At 46.9% G+C, this 15973-nt stretch overlaps 1 protein-coding gene across 1 annotated transcript in view; it reads left to right on the top strand.

The window, feature by feature from the left end:
- Positions 1 to 588: 588 nt before the first annotated feature.
- The window catches only part of LOC137356014 (probable G-protein coupled receptor 139), a 44528-nt gene continuing 29143 nt past the window's right edge, over positions 589 to 15973 (top strand). Inside the window, exon 1 of the mRNA XM_068021715.1 lies at positions 589 to 769. Coding sequence (XP_067877816.1) covers positions 589 to 769 — 181 coding nt within the window. The remainder of the gene's footprint in view (positions 770 to 15973) is intronic.

The raw sequence follows: 15973 nt of genomic DNA, 5'->3' as shown, positions 1-15973 counted from the left end.
TCCCCTCCCTCAACCATGTCTCCGTGAAAGCAATAATATCAAAATCCCATGTGCTAATCAATGCCCTTAATACATCTGCCTTATTAGTAAGACTCCTTGCATTGGTTAAAAGTCATCCAGCCTTGCATTTTGTAATTGTGCCTTAACAGGACTATATTTTCTCTGCCTTCCAGAATGACTCAGTTTCTCTGCTATATTTGACTGTACATCATCCCCAACTATCCGCAGTCACCACTTCAATATCCAAAGAAGATTGGAGGATTATGGTCATTGCCTCTGCTATTCCCATCATTCTTTTCACCAGAAACCCTCATGCATCCTATTTGGATCAGGTGAATGTTCTAATTTATTCTGGTTCAAAAAGTGTTGGATTGAAAGTGGTTAACTGAACCTGTTTGTTCAGTGACTGTAATTAATGTCAATCTCCATGGGCCCTGATTGTGTCACTGGAGAGTTCCCTTTTTCTATTAATAAGAGACTCCTTTCAATGTGTTATCCTATAATGTCAGAAAGAGCATCACGCCCAGTACTAACAGGGATCTGCGGCTCCAGAGAGAGGTAGAGGACAGATCAGAATCTGTTACAACAATGAGTCAGAATCTGAAAACGATAGAATGGAATGTTACAACAATGAACAAGGGTTTCTCCTATTGGTTTAACCATCTTACCGCAGATGATGGTTGGATGCGATTAGAATGGCGGATCGAATACGCATTGAAGATGATTCAAAGCATTTACTATCCACTTCTGGCTATTGTTGGTGTCCCTGGTAAGTTTCTCTGTCCAGGTATTAATTTTAGAAATCATGTTTACCTGTATTGGTGATTTTGTCTTTCACTCTGCCCTCATTGCTAATGTTGTTATTCCTGGTAAATTTCTCTGTCCAGTTATTAGCTCCATAAACTATTGCTAACTGTATTTCTGTTCCTTTAATTTACTGAATCATCTTTGATTGTGCTGGTAAGTCTATCTCTACAGCCATTACATGCGTAAACTATGATTCAATGCATTACGGCCTTGTTATTTAAGTATTAGAAACACAGAAAATAGGAGCAGGAATTGGCCATTCAGCCCTTTAGGCCTGCTCCACAATTCATTATGATCATGGTTGATCATCCAACTCAGTAACCTGTTCCCAATTTTCCCCACATCCTTTGATCTCTTTCGACCCAAGAGCTATATATATATATATATATATATATATATATATATATTGCGAGATACAGCACTGAACAAGACTGATGTCCCTCACTCCTTCACGTGCATGAAGTGTGTCCAGCTGCAGCTCTTGTTAGACTGCATGACGGCTCTGGAGCAGCAGATGGACTCACGTTGGAGCATCCGCGATGCTGAGGAGGTCGTGGAGAGCACGTTTAGTGAATTGGTCACACCGCAGATTAGGATTGCTGAGGGAGAAAGGGAATGGGTGACCAAAAGGCAGAGAAAGAGCAGGAAGTCAGTGCAGGTGTCCCCTGCGGTTATCTCCCTCCAAAACAGGTATACCGTTTTGGATACTGTTGAGGGAGATGGCTCACCAGGGGAAGGCAGCAGTAGCCAGTTCATGGCACAGTGGCTGGCTCTGCTGTTCAGAAGGGCGGGAAACAGAGTGGAAGGGCTATAGTCATAGGGGATTCAATTGTAAGGGGAGTAGATAGGCGGTTCTGTGGTCGAAAACGAGACTCCCGAATGGTATGTTGCCTCCCAGGTGCACGGGTCAGGGATATCTCAGATCGGCTGCAGAACATTCTGAAGGGGGAGGGTGAACAGCCAGTTCTCGTTGTGCACATAGGCACCAATGATATAGGTAAAACCGGGATGAGGTCCTACAAGCAGAATTTAGGGAGTTAGGAGCCAGGTTTGAAAAGTAGGACCTCAGAGGCAGTAATCTCAGGATTGCTGCCAGTGCCACGTGATAGTTAGAGAAAAAATGAAAGAATAGTCAGGATGAATGCGTAGCTTGAGAAATTGTGCAGGAGGGAGGGGTTCAGATTTTTGGGACATTGGGACCGGTTCTGGGGGAGGTGGGACTATTGCAAATTGAATGGTCTACACCTTGGCCGGACTGGAACCAATGACCTTGGGGGTGCTTTTGCTAATGCTGTTGGGGAGGGTTTAAACTAATGTGGCAGGGGGATGGGAACCAAATGAGGAGGTCAGTGGAAAGTAAGGAGGTAGTAAATAAAGCCTGTAAGGAACTAAATAATGAAGTCAGCCTGACTGAGGGGAAGAGTAGGCAGGGAGCAGATGATGTAGGCAAAGGGACTGGTGGTCTGAGGTGCATTTCTTTAATGCAAGGAGTGTAGTAGGTAAGGCAGGTGAACTTAGGGCTTGGATTAATACCTGGGAGTATGATGTTATTGCTATTACTAAGACTTGGTCGAGGGAAGGGCATGATTGGCAACTAAATATCCCAGGATATCGATGCTTCAGGCGGGATAGAGAGGGAGGTAAAAGGGGTGGAGGAGTTGCATTCCTGGTCAAAGAGGATATCACAGCTGTGCTGAAGGAGGGCACTATGGAGAACTCGAGCAGTGAGACAATATGGGCAGAATTCAGAAATAGGAAGGGTGCGGTAACAATGTTGGGGCTGTACTACAGGCCTCCCAACAGCGAGCGTGAGATTGAGGTTCTTCTTTGGCCTCCTTATCTCGATAGACAATGGATACGCGCCTGGAGCCGTTCAGTGGTTTGTGAAGCAGCGCCTGGTTTGGCGGTAAAGACCAATTCTAGAGTGACAGGCTCTTCCACAGGTGCTGCAGAGAAATTTGTTTGTCGGGGCTGTTGCACAGCTGTCTCTCCCCTTGCGCCTCTGTCTTTTTACCTGCCAACTACTAAGTCTCTTTGACTCCCCACATTTTAGCCCCGTCTTTATGGCTGCCCGCCAGCTCTGGCGAACGCTGGCAACTGACTCCCACGACTTGTGATCAATGTCAGAGGATTTCATGTCGCGTTTGCAGACGTCTTTGAAGCGGAGACATGGACGGCCGGTGGATCTGATACCAGTGGCGTGCTCGCTGTACAATGTGTCTTGGGGATCCTGCCATCTTCCATGCGGCTCACATGGCCAAGCCATCTCAAGCGCCGCTGACTCAGTAGTGTGCACAAGCTGGGGATGTTGCAAACCCCCCCCCGCCCCCGAGGACTTCTGTGTTGGAGATACGGTCCTGCCACCGGATGCCAAGTATTCTCTGGAGGCAGCGAAGATGGAATGAATTGAGACGTTGCTCTTGGCTGACATACGTTGTCCAGGCCTCTCTGCCATAGAGCAAGGTACTGAGGACACAGGCCTGATACACTCGGACTTTTGTGTTCCGTGTCAGTGCGCCATTTTCCCACACTCTCTTGGCCAGTCTGGACATAGCAGTAAAAGCCTTTCCCATGCGCTTGTTGATTTCTGCATCTAGAGACAGGTTACTGGTGATAGTTGAGCCTAGGTAGGTGAACACTTGAACCACTTCCAGAGCGCGGTCGCAAATATTGATGGATGGAACATTTCTGACGTCCTGCCCCATGATTTTCTTGAGGCTGCTGGTTCTGCCAAATTCATTGCAGGCAGCCGCAAACCTGTCGATGAGACTCTGCAGGCACTTTTCAGTGTGAAATGTTAAAGCAGCATCGTCAGCAAAGAGCAGTTCCCTGATGAGGGCATTCCGTACTTTGGACTTTACTCTTAGACGGGCAAGGTTGAACAACCTGCCCCCTGATCTTGTATGGAGGAAAATTCCTTCTTCAGAGGACTTGAACGCATGTGAAAGCAGCAGGGAGAAGAAAATCCCAAAAAGAGTGGGTGCGAGAACACAGCCCTGTTTCACACCACTCAGGATAGGAAAGGGCTCTGATGAGGAGCCACCATGTTGAATTGTGCCTTTCATATTGTCATGGAACGAGGTGATGGTACTTAGTAGCTTTGGTGGGCATGTAATCTTTTCTAGTAGTCTGAAGAGACCACGTCTGCTGACGAGGTCAAAGGCTTTGGTGAGATCAATGAAAGCAATGTAGAGGGGCATCTGTTGTTCACGGCATTTCTCCTGTGTCTGACGAAGGGAGAACAGCATGTCAACGGTCGATCTCTCTGCACGAAAGCCACACTGTGCCTCAGGGGAGAGGCGCTCGGCCAGCTTCTGGAGCCTGATCTGAGCGACTCGAGCAAAGACGTTCCCCACGATGCTGAGCAGGGAGATTCCACGGTAGATGCTGCAGTCACCGCGGTCACCTTTGTTTTTACAGAGGGTGATGATATTGGCATCGCGCATGTCCTAAAGTATTGCTCCCTCGTCCCAGCACAGGCATAGCAGTTCATGTAGTGCTGAGAGTATAGCAGGCTTGGCACTCTTGATTATTTCAGGAGTAATGCTGTCCTTCCCAGTGGCTTTTCCGCAATCTAGAGAATCTATGGCATCACTGAGTTCCGATTTGGTTGGCTGTATTTCCAGTTCATCCATGACTGGTAGAGGCTGGGCTGCATTGAGGGCAGTCTCAGTGACAACATTCTCCCTGGCGTACAGTTCTAAGTAGTGCTCAACCCAGCGGTCCATTTGTTTCTGTTGGTCAGTGATTTTGTCCCGTGATTTAGATTTGAGAGGGGCGATCTTCTTGATGGTTGGCCCAAGAGCTCTCTTAATGCCATCATACATTCCCCTGATGTTTCCGGTGTCTGAGGCCAGCTGAATATGACTGCAAAGGTGTTGCCAGTAGTCGTTTGCGCAGCGCCTGGCTGCTCTTTGTGCATTGCTTCTGGCTGCTTTAAGTGCTGCGGATGTTAAATCGTTGGGGGCTTTCTTGTACTTCAACAGTGCAATGCGGTTAGCGGCTATGACAGGTTCCAGCTCTTCATTATGAGATTGAAACCAGTCTGTAGTTCTCTTCGCACTTTTGCCATAGGTGGTCAAGGCTGACTCATAGATGGCGTCTCTGATGTGGGCCCACTTGGTCTCAGCATCCCCGGTGGGAGTGTTTTGAGGTACAAATATATAACCAGATTATGGAAAGATGTGGGAGCAACAGGGTGGTGGAGATAGAAGATTTTAATTTCCCAACATTGACTGGGATTCACTTCGTGTTAGAGGTCTAGATGGAGCAGAATCTGTTCATCCAGGAGGGTCTTCTAGAGCAGTATGTAAATAGTCCAACTCGGGAAGGGGCCATACTAGACCTGGTGTTGGGGAATGAGCCCGGCCAGGTGGCTGAAGTTTCAGTAGGGGACCACTTTGGGAATAGTGATCACAATTCTGTAAGTTTTAGAATACTCAGGGATAAAGATGAGAGTGGTCCTAAAGGAAGAGTGCTAAATTGGGGGAAGGCCAACTATGCCAAAATGCGGCAGGAGCTGGGGAATGTAGATTGGGAGCAGCTGTTTGAAGGTAGATCCACATTTTTTTTAAGAACATTGCAGCGCAGTACAGGCCCTTCGGCCCTCGATGTTGCGCCGACCATCTGACCTACACTATTCCATTTTCATCCATATGTCTATCCAATGACCACTTAAATGCCCTTAAAGTTGGCCAGTCTACTACTGTTGCAGGCAGGGCGTTCCACGCCCCTACTACTCTCTGCGTAAAGAAACTACCTCTGACATCTTTCCTATATCTTTTACCCATCAGCTTAAAGCTATGTCCCCTCGCGTTTGCCATCATCATCCGAGGAAAAAGACTCTCACTATCCACCCTATCTAACCCTCTGATTATCTTGTCTGTCTCTATTAAGTCACCTCTCCTCCTCCTACTCTCTAACGAAAACAACCCCAAGTCCCTCAGCCTTTCCTCGGATGACCTTCCTTCCATACCAGGCAACATCCTAGTAAATCTCCTCTGCACCCTTTCCAAAGCTTCCACATCCTTCCTATAATGCGGTGACCAGAAGTGCACGCAATACTCAAGGTGCGGCCTCACCAGAGTTTTGTACAGCTGCATCATGACCTCGTGGCTCCGAAACTCGATCCCCCTACTAATAAAAGCTAACACACCATATGCCTTCTTAACAGCCCTATTAACCTGGGTAGCAACTTTCAGGGATTTATGTACCTGGACACCAAGATCTCTCTGCTCATCTACACTACCAAGAATCTTCCCATTAGCCCAGTACTCTGCATTCCTGTTACTCCTTCCAAAGTGAATCACCTCACACTTCTCCGCATTGAACTCCATTTGCCATCTCTCAGCCCAGCTCTGCAGCCTATCTATGTCCCTCTGTACGGTACAACACCCTTCGACACTATCCACAACTCCACCGACCTTCGTGTCATCCGCAAATTTACTAACCCACCCTTCTACACCCTCATCCAGGTCATTTATAAAAATGACAAACAGCAGTGGCCCCAAAACAGAACCTTGTGGTACACCACCAGTAACTAAACTCCAGGATGAACATTTGCCATCAACCACCACCCTCTGTCTTCTTTCAGCTAGACAATTTCTGATCCAAAGCTCTAAATCACCTTCAACCCCATACTTACGTATTTTCTGCAATAGCCTACCGTGGGGAACCTTATCAAACGCCTTACTGAAATCCATATACACCACAACCACGGCTTTACTCTCATCCACCTGTTTGGTCACCTTCTCGAAAAACTCAAGAAGGTTTGTGAGGCACGACCTACCTTTCACAAATGAACTTATTCTTTTCAAGATGATTATAAATCCTATCTCTTATAACCTTTTCCAACATTTTACCCACAACCGAAGTAAGTCTCACAGGTCTATAATTACCAGGGCTGTCTCTACTCCCCTTCTTGAACAAGGGGACAACATTTGTGATCCTCCAGTCCTCCGGCACCACTCCTGTCGACAATGACGACATAAAGATCAACAACAACGGCTCTGCAATCTCCTCCCTGGCTTCCCAGAGAATCCTAGGATAAATCCCATCTGGCCCAGGGGACTTATCTATTTTCACTCTTTCCAAAATTGCTAACACCTCCTCCTTGTGAATCTCAATCCCATCGAGCCCAGTAGGCTGTATCTCAGTATTCTCCTCGGCAACATTTTCTTTCTCTAATGTAAATACTGACGAAAAATATTCATTTAACGCTTCCCCTATCTCCTCTGATTCCGCACACAACATCCCACTACTATCCTCGATTGGCCCTGTTCTAACTCTTATCATTCTTTTATTCATGATATACCTATAGAAAGCCTTAGGGTTTTCTTTGATCCGATCCGCCAATGACTTATCGTGTCCTCTCCTTGCTCTTCATAGCCCTCCCTTTCCATCCTTCCTGGCTAGCTTGTAACTCCCAAGCGCACTAACTGACCCTTCACGTCTCATCCTAACATAAGCCGCCCTCTTCCTCTTGACAAGCGCTTCAACTTCTTGAGTAAACCACGGCTCCCTCGCTCGACAACTTCCTCCCTGCCTGACAGGTACATAATTATCAAGGACACGCATTAGCTGCTCCTTGATTAAGCTCCACATTTCGTTTGTGCCCATCCCCTGCAGTTTCCTTCCCCATCCTACACATCCTAAATCTTGCCGAATCGCGTCATAATTTCCTTTCCCCCAGCTATAATTCTTGCCCTGCGGTATATACCTGTCCCTGCCCATCGCTAAGATAAACCTAACCGAATTGTGATCACTATCGCCAAAGTGCTCACCTACATCTAAATCTAACACCTGGCCGGGTTCATTACCCAGTACCAAATCCAATGTGGCATCGCCCCTGGTTGGCCTGTCCACATACTGTGTCAGAAAACCCTCCTGCACACACTGGACAAAAACAGACCCATCTAAAGTACTCGAACTATAGTATTTCCAGTCAATATTTGGAAAGTTAAAGTACCCCTTAACCACTACCCTGTTACTCTCGCTCCTGTCGAGAATCATCTTCGCTATCCTTTCCTCTACATCTCTGGAACTATTCGGAGGTCCATAGAAAACTCCCAACAGGGTGGCCTCTCCTCTCCTGTTTCTAACCTCGGCCCATACTACCTCAGTAGACGAGTCCTCAAACGTCCTTTCTGCCGCTATAATACTTTCCTTGATTAACAATGCCACACCCCCCCCTCTTTTACCCTCTTCTCTGTTCTTACTGAAACATCTAAATCCCGGAACCTGCAACATCCATTCCTGCCCCTGCTCCACCCATGTCTCTGAAATGGCCACAGCATCAGGATCCCAGGTACCAACCCATGCTGCAAGCTCAATCACCTTATTCCAGATGCTCCTGGCGTTGAAGTAGACACACTTTAAACCAAGTTCTTGCTTGCCAGTGCCCTCTTGCATCCCTGTAACCTTATCCCCTGCCTCACTACTCTCAACAGCCTGTACACTGGAACTACAATGTAGGTTCCCATTCTCCTGCTGATTTAGTTTAAACCCCCCCCCCCCCCCGAAGTGCACTAACAAATCTCCCCCCCAGGATATTGGTCCCCCTCTGGTTCAGGTGAAGACCATCCTGTTTGTAGAGGTCCTACCTACCCCAGAAAGAGCCCCAATTATCCAGGAAACCAAAACCCTCCCTCCTACACCATCCCTGCAGCCACGTGTTCAACTCCTCTCTCTCCCTATTCCTCTCTTCGCTAGCACGTGGCACGGGCAACAACCCAGAGATAACAACTCTGGTTGTTCTCGCTCTGAGCTTCCACCCTAGCTCCCTGAATTTCTGCCTTAAATCCCCATCTCTCTTCCTACCTATGTAGTTGGTGCCTATGTGGACCACGACTTGGGGGTGCTCCCCCTCCCCCTTAAGGATCCCAAAAACACGATCAGAGACATCCCATACCCTGGCAACTGCGAGGCAACACACCAACCGTGAGTCTCTCTCGTTCCCACAGAACCTCCTATCTGTTCCCCTAACTATGAAGTCCCCAATGACTAATGCTCTGCTCCTCTTCCCCTTTCCCTGCTGAGCAACAGGGACAGACTCTGTGCCAGAGACCTGCACCCCATTGCTTACCCCTGGTAAGTCGTCCCTCTCAACAGTATCCAAAACGGTATACCTGTTGTTGAGGGAAACGGCCACAGGGGATCCCTGCACTGCCTGCTGGTTCCCTTTCCTTCCCCTGACGGTAACCCATCTACCTACTTCTTTTACCTGAGGTGTGACCGCCTCCCTATAACTCCTGTCAATAATCCCCTCCGCCTCCCGAATGATCCGAAGTTCATCCAGCTCCAGCTCCAGTTCCCTAACACGGTCTGCGAGGAGCTGGAGTTGGGTGCACTTCCCGCAGATGCAGTCAGCAGGGACACTCTTGGCGACCCCTACCTCCCACATTCTGCAGGAGGAACATACAACTGCCTTTACCTCCATTCCCACTATCCTATGTGATTTGATATGTGGGAGGCTTTTAAAGAGAGGTTGATTAGCGTGCAGGAGAGACATGTTCCTGTGAAAATGAGGGATAGAAATGGCAAGATTAGGGAACCATGGATGAAAGGTGATATTGTGAGACTAGCTGAGAGGAAAAAGGAAGCGTGCATAAGGTCTAGGAGGCTGAATAAAGACGAAGCTTTGAAAGAATATCGGGAATCTAGGACCAATCTGAAACGAGCAATTAAGAGGGCTAAAAGGGGTCATGAAATATCTTTAGCAAACAGGGTTAAGGAAAATCCCAAAGCCTTTTATTCATATATAAGGAGCAAGAGGTTAACTAGAGAAAGGATTGGCTCAATTAAGGACAAAGGGGGAAAATTATGCGTGGAGTCAGAGAAAATGGGTGAGATTCTAAACGAGTACTTTGCATCGGTATTCACCGAGGAGAGTGACATGACGGATGTTGAGGTGAGGGACAGATGTTTGATTACTCTAGGTCAAGTCGGTATAAGGAGGGAGGAAGTGTTGGGTATTCTAAAAGGCATTCAGGTGGACAAGTCCCCAGGTCCGGATGGGACCTATCCCAGGTTACTGAGGGAAGCGAGAGAGGAAATAGCTGGGGCCTTAATAGATATCTTTGCAGCATCCTTAAACACGGGTGAGGTCCCGCAGGACTGGGGAATTGCTAATGTTGCCCCCTTGTTTAAGAAGGGTAGCAGGGAAAAACCAGGTAATTGTAGACCGGTGAGCCTGACTTCAGTGGTAGGGAAGCTGCTGGTGAAGATACTGAGGGATAGGATCTTTTCCCATTTGGTAGAAAATGTGTTATCAGTGATAGGCAACATGACTTTGTGCAGGGAAAGTCATGTCTTACCAACTTAATAGAATTCTTTGAGGAAGTGACAAAGTTGATTGATGAGGGAAGGGCTGTAGATGTGATATCCATGGACTTCAGAAAAGCTTTTGATAAGGTTCCCCATGGTAGGCTGATGGAGAAAGCGAAGTCGCATGGGGTCCAGGGTGTACTAGATAGATGGATAAAGAACTGGCTGGGCAACAGAGGACAGAGAGTAGTAGTGGAAGGGAGTTTCTCAAAATGGAGTCGTGTGACCAGTGGTGTTCCACAGGGATCCGTGCTGCGACCACTGTTGTTTGTGATACACATAAATGATTTGGAGGAAAGTATAGGTGGTCTGATTAGCAAGTTTGCAGACGACAGTTAAATTGGTGGAGTCGCAGATAGTGACGGGGACTGTCAGAGTATACAGCAGAATATAGATAGATTGGAGAATTGGGCAGAGAAATGGCAGATGGAGTTCAATCAGGGGAAATGCGAGGTGATCCATTTTGGAAGATCCAATTCAAGAGTGAACTATACAGTAAATGGAAAAGTCCTGGGGAAAATTGATTTACAGAGAGATTTGGGTGTTCAGGTCCATTTTTCCCTGAAGATGGCGACGCAGGCCAATAGAGTGGTCAAGAAGGCATACGGCATGCTTTCCTTCATCGGACGGGGTATTGAGTACAAAAGTTCGCAGGTCATGTTACAGTTGTATAAGACTTTGGTTCGGCCACATTTGGAATACTGCGTGCCGTTCTGGTCGCCACATTACCAAAAGGATGTAGATGCTCTGGAGAGGGTGCAGGGGAGGTTCATCAGGATGTTGTTTGGTATGGATGGCGCTAGCTATGAAGAGAGGTTGAGTAGATTAGGATTATTTTCATAGAACATAGAACATTACAGCGCAGTACAGGCCCTTCGGCCCTCGATGTTCCGCCGACCTGTGAAACCATCTGACCTACACTATTCCATTTTCATCCATATGTCTATCCAATGACCACTTAATTGCCCTTACATTTGGCGACACCACTACTGTTAATTTTCGTTAGAAAGACGGAGATTGAGGGGGGACCTGATTGAGGTGTACAAAATCATGAGAGGTATAGACAGGGTGGATAGCAAGAAGCTTTTTCCCAGAGTGGGGGATTCAATTACTCGGGGTCACGAGTTCAAAGTGAGAGGGGAAAAGTTTAGGGGGGATATGCATGAAAAGTTCATTACGCAGAGGGTGGTGGGTGCCTGGAAAGCGTTGCCAGCGGAGGTGGTAGACGCGTGCACGATAGCGTTTTTTAAGATGTATCTGGACAGATACATGAATGGGCAGGAAGCAAAGAGATACAGACCCTTAGAAAATAGGCGACATGTTTCGATAGAGGATCTGGATCGGCGCAGGCTTGGAGGGCCGAAGGGCCTTTTCCTGTGCTGTAATTTGTTTTGTTCTTTTGTTCTTTCGCCCAACGAGTCTGTGCCGACCATCAAACACCCATTTACACTAATCCTACACTAATCCCATATTCCTACCACATCCCCACCTGTCCCTATATTTCCCTACTACCTACCTATATCTAGCTCCTTCTTGAAAACATAAAAAGTTTTGGCCTCAACTGCTTTCTGTGGTATCGAATTCCACAGTGCCACCACTCTCTGGGGAGATTAAAACCATTGTTTTCCAACCACAACATAAATTCTGTTTTCTATCCAACGAATCGTCCAATATATGAGGCTCAAACAGACTGCTCACTTCCTTGTTGATCTTTTTGACCCTGAGCTGAATTCCAATACCATACCACGTCCATCACCAATCCTGTCTACTACTACCCCCTTCTGTCTAAGGCCATCTGCTCCGTAAACTACCATCTATCTATTTGTTAAATCCAGTCTCAACTGTCCTAATGCTTCTGTTTGAAGGGTTTTATTTTGTATCAAAAACTTAGAATTTTGTGTGTTTAAAAAATAAAAATAAAAAGGATTTTCAGTAGTTATTGACAACTGCAAATAGCTAATTTTGTGGATGTCTTGTCAAGGAAGCTGCAATTGCACAAGAACAAGGTAACAAGCAATTGCAAGGTAAGCAGCCATGGGTTTGACCTCCTCTGAGCAACTTTTTCAATGACAAGGGCGACTCGATGTCTGGACATGCGACCTGTCCAGAAAGGTTTTTGCTTTCATTTTGGACCCTTTAAACAACAGCAACGTGGACAAAGAACAGATATTTGACATTTGGTTTTTGACCTGCCTACATCTCTTGAGTAGAAACCCTGCATTTGAAACATGGCCATTTTATATTTTCCCTGACTGTGAATAATCCCTGCATCCAGGGTGGTTCATGTTACCTCCTGTGTTTTAAAAATTCCTGCAATGTGAATAAATCTTCTACTGATATACTTCTATTGTAAGACATATGCAGACCTGTTGCGACACACCTCCTGAAAGATCTATGTGACACTTGCTGCAGTTGGAGTGCTTTAAATGCTTACCCATCACAGACTGTTCATCAACCTCGCCTGTAGATACTTCGAGTGACGTCTGATTGTTCAACTCTGGGACACCTCACCAAACTGAAGAACCTCCTACCAGAATATGACATACTAAGTTATTTTATTCCTTTTATTCCTATTTAAACCAAAATCCTACCCACCACCACCCCCCACTCCCCCACTTTCCCAGTTAACCGTTTTTTCATGTATTTGAGTATGCATGAGGGCACGGGAAATAAGGTGTTTAGATTGATCTATCTCATTATTGGTTGAGTCTGTTTTTATCATAAATATTCAGTGTTGATGTTGATTAAAGGAACCTAGACAGTGTGCTTTATTCCGGGGGACAACGAGAGTATCTAATTGCCTGTGCATCGGTCGGGAGGATCATTCATTGATATGCTGTGGCCCATGGAGAAGTCGGACTCAATTAACAGTGCATTCCTCCACCTTGGTCGTAACACTACCCTGGTAAGTCTCAGTTACAAACCTACATAATGCACAGCCCATTGAAATTTCGGCTGCCCGTATCCTCACTCACACCAAATCCCGATTACCCTTCACTGTTGTGCTCACTGACCTACAATGGTGCCTGGTTTAGTTAAACCCCAATAGCATTATTCTTATTCTTGTGTTCAGGTCAACTAGGGCCCCACTCATCCAATTAGTCCCATTCTCTTATCAATTTTTCCATATTCATGCAAATTGTTTCCGATTGGGTATTTATCCATTTCACTTTGAAAAGTGTTTTTTTTTCTCCCTCTGTATAACCGTGGCAGCAGGTCCGGCTCTGTCCAGCCACTGGTTCCGAGGCTATGAAACCAAGAAGCTTTAAAATAGTAGGGGATGCACCACCGGCTACTTGTGGCTTCTTTACAGTGGTGTTTCATGATAAGCAGTGTCTTTCAAACTTGGACTCTGCATTTCCATGTCCACTGACGGCCTGTGGTAGTCACTGTCACTGAACATACATTCAGCAGCATGAGGAACCCCCTCTAGTGTTACTTCAAAGGAACAGGCATCTAACTTACAGGTGAGTGGCTTTTGACTTAGTTCTGCGATTGTAAAGTTAGTAGAAGTGCTGTGGATGGTTTTCTGGAGGTTGTGTTGTGAGCTGCTGCAGACATTCAGGGAGGACAGAGGATTTGGTGTCTCAGCTCTGGACGATGTAGTGGCACCGTAGTTACTGTGTCTCTGAGTCTGTAAAATGACCAAACAATTGAGCACAGGCTGCAGATAGGAAGTTCTGCAAAGAGAAAGGAGGAGGGGGATCTTCCCTCCCCACCCTGGGTTTTCCAAGAGCACTTCTCCTACCTACACCTAACTCAGGAGGAGAGTGTGAGGAGACACTGATTCAATAAAGAGGTGGTCACAGAACAGTGTCATCTCTTGCAACACGACCTGGAGCCTCACACCAGCGTGCGTACAAAGCTGTCAGTGGCTTTAATGTCACAGTTTCATTGAATGTCTATGCACCTAGATCTTTCCAGGCAGCAGCGGGTGACGCATCCATTATCTCTCTCGATGCTGTCCATTGATGCATCTGCTTGTTGACAGCGGCATTCTATATCAACTGAGGTGAATACATAATTTTCACCCCAGCAGGGAGAAGCAGGATTTCAGGTCTGGTGTCTTTGCCAGGTTAGCTGCATTCTTGAATTTGTCGGTGGGTTAGCGGGGCTCCCATGACAAGGTGCAGGAACTGAAAGAACTCTCACTCCATTAATGCACAGTTGGTGTTTGAGCATGCCCAGTATATCATGCTGGTGAATGTCCACTATCCTGGGTGCAACGACGATACCTTCATTCTGAAGCAGTCAGCAGTTCCCAACATTTTCGGGCCGACAGGGAGAACCAGAATGTGGCTCCTCAAAAATAAAGGCTACCCATCTTTACATGACGCTTTAACCCCGTCCCTGCCCACCTCCCACATCTAACTCCAACCAACCACATGATAAAAACCCGTGCATGACGTGAGTAATGGAGCCACAAGGAACATGGTGTAACAGACCATCGGTGAGATGAAGTAATGCGTCTGATGTCTGAACCGCTCGGGGGAGCACTCCAGTGCACACTGGAGCAGATGTGCAAGTTCATGGCGTTCGGCTGCAACCTTCATATCATCACCATCATGAGGACATAGACATTGCCACCAAGCATCCGGAACCCACCTGAGGAGGAGAAAGGGGATATAGGAGGCAGGAACTCCTGCAATTATATCCTGGGACAGAGATAATTGATCTCCAACAACTACAAATATTTTCCTTTCGGCTAGTTATGACTTCCAACAGTGGAGAGTTTTCCCCCGATTCCCAATTGACTCCAGTTTTGCTAGGACTCCTTGATGTCATGCTCAGTCAAATACACGATGGGCCTAAAGGCTTCATTCGGTTCTTTAACATCCTGTGATACTGTGACTTAGTACTTGCAGATTTCGACTATATACCAACCTCTAAGTTCCACGCAGTGTAAGCATTTGAGCTGGAGACTGCGATGATTAGCTCAAGAGATGGGGCTTCACCATCAGTGCCATCATCTGTTGCTATCTCTCTCTCTGCCTCCTGGAGCTGCTGTGACTGGGAAGGTGGCAGTTCTGGGTTATCATTGGAAATTATGAAATAAGAAGGGGAGGGTTGGGGTAAGGGATTGGGTGTGGGATGGAAAGCAGGAGGTCCATGGTCCCACCATCTGCAGCTTGTAAATCATCCCAGCCAACAGGATGAGGGGGAGGTAGGAGTTCAGAAGGGAGATCAGGCAGAACATAGCATCATCCTGAATGCTCTCGGTGATTCTGGATGCGACGGGCTCTGTCACAGCCGGTCCCATGATGTGGAGAACCATCTCCTCCCTCAGGATCAGGGAATGAAGTTATGCCTGGCTCCCGCCGGTTCACTGCTGCTCCATGTGATTATGGAGCACCTTGTCCTGTAAGAGAGAGCAGTATGTCAGTGATTGCGTTGCACTGTGTTTGGGTGACATGCGTTCCATAGCTGAACAGCTGGGGTCTGTGGAGGTGGGTGTGAGAGATGGGTGTGAGGCTGGTATCAGTGGAAAGTGTGTGATGGTGAGTGGGGTATATGAGTTTACAAGAATACATCTGACATGCATGAGAGTGTTATCGACCCAAATATCTTCAGCTGCTTCATCAATGACGTTCCATCCCTCATAAGGTCAGAAATGGAATGGTCGCTAATGACATTCAGTGGCATTCACAACTTCTCAGATAATGAGACAGTCCGTGAGCAACATTCAGGCTTAGCGCATGCGTGAAAATTGAAATTTGGGCCACACATGTGCCAGGCAATGACCATCTTCAATAACAGAGAAGAAAACCATCACCCCTTAATATTCAATATAATTACGATTGCTGAATCCCCCACTGTCAACATCCTGGGGGTTACCATTGAC

The sequence above is a fragment of the Heterodontus francisci genome, chromosome 44 (genome assembly GCF_036365525.1).
Source record: "Heterodontus francisci isolate sHetFra1 chromosome 44, sHetFra1.hap1, whole genome shotgun sequence".
Classification (NCBI taxonomy): domain Eukaryota; kingdom Metazoa; phylum Chordata; class Chondrichthyes; order Heterodontiformes; family Heterodontidae; genus Heterodontus; species Heterodontus francisci.
The sequence above is the reverse complement of the archived record's forward strand: the minus strand, read 5'-3'. Positions and strand labels throughout refer to the sequence as shown.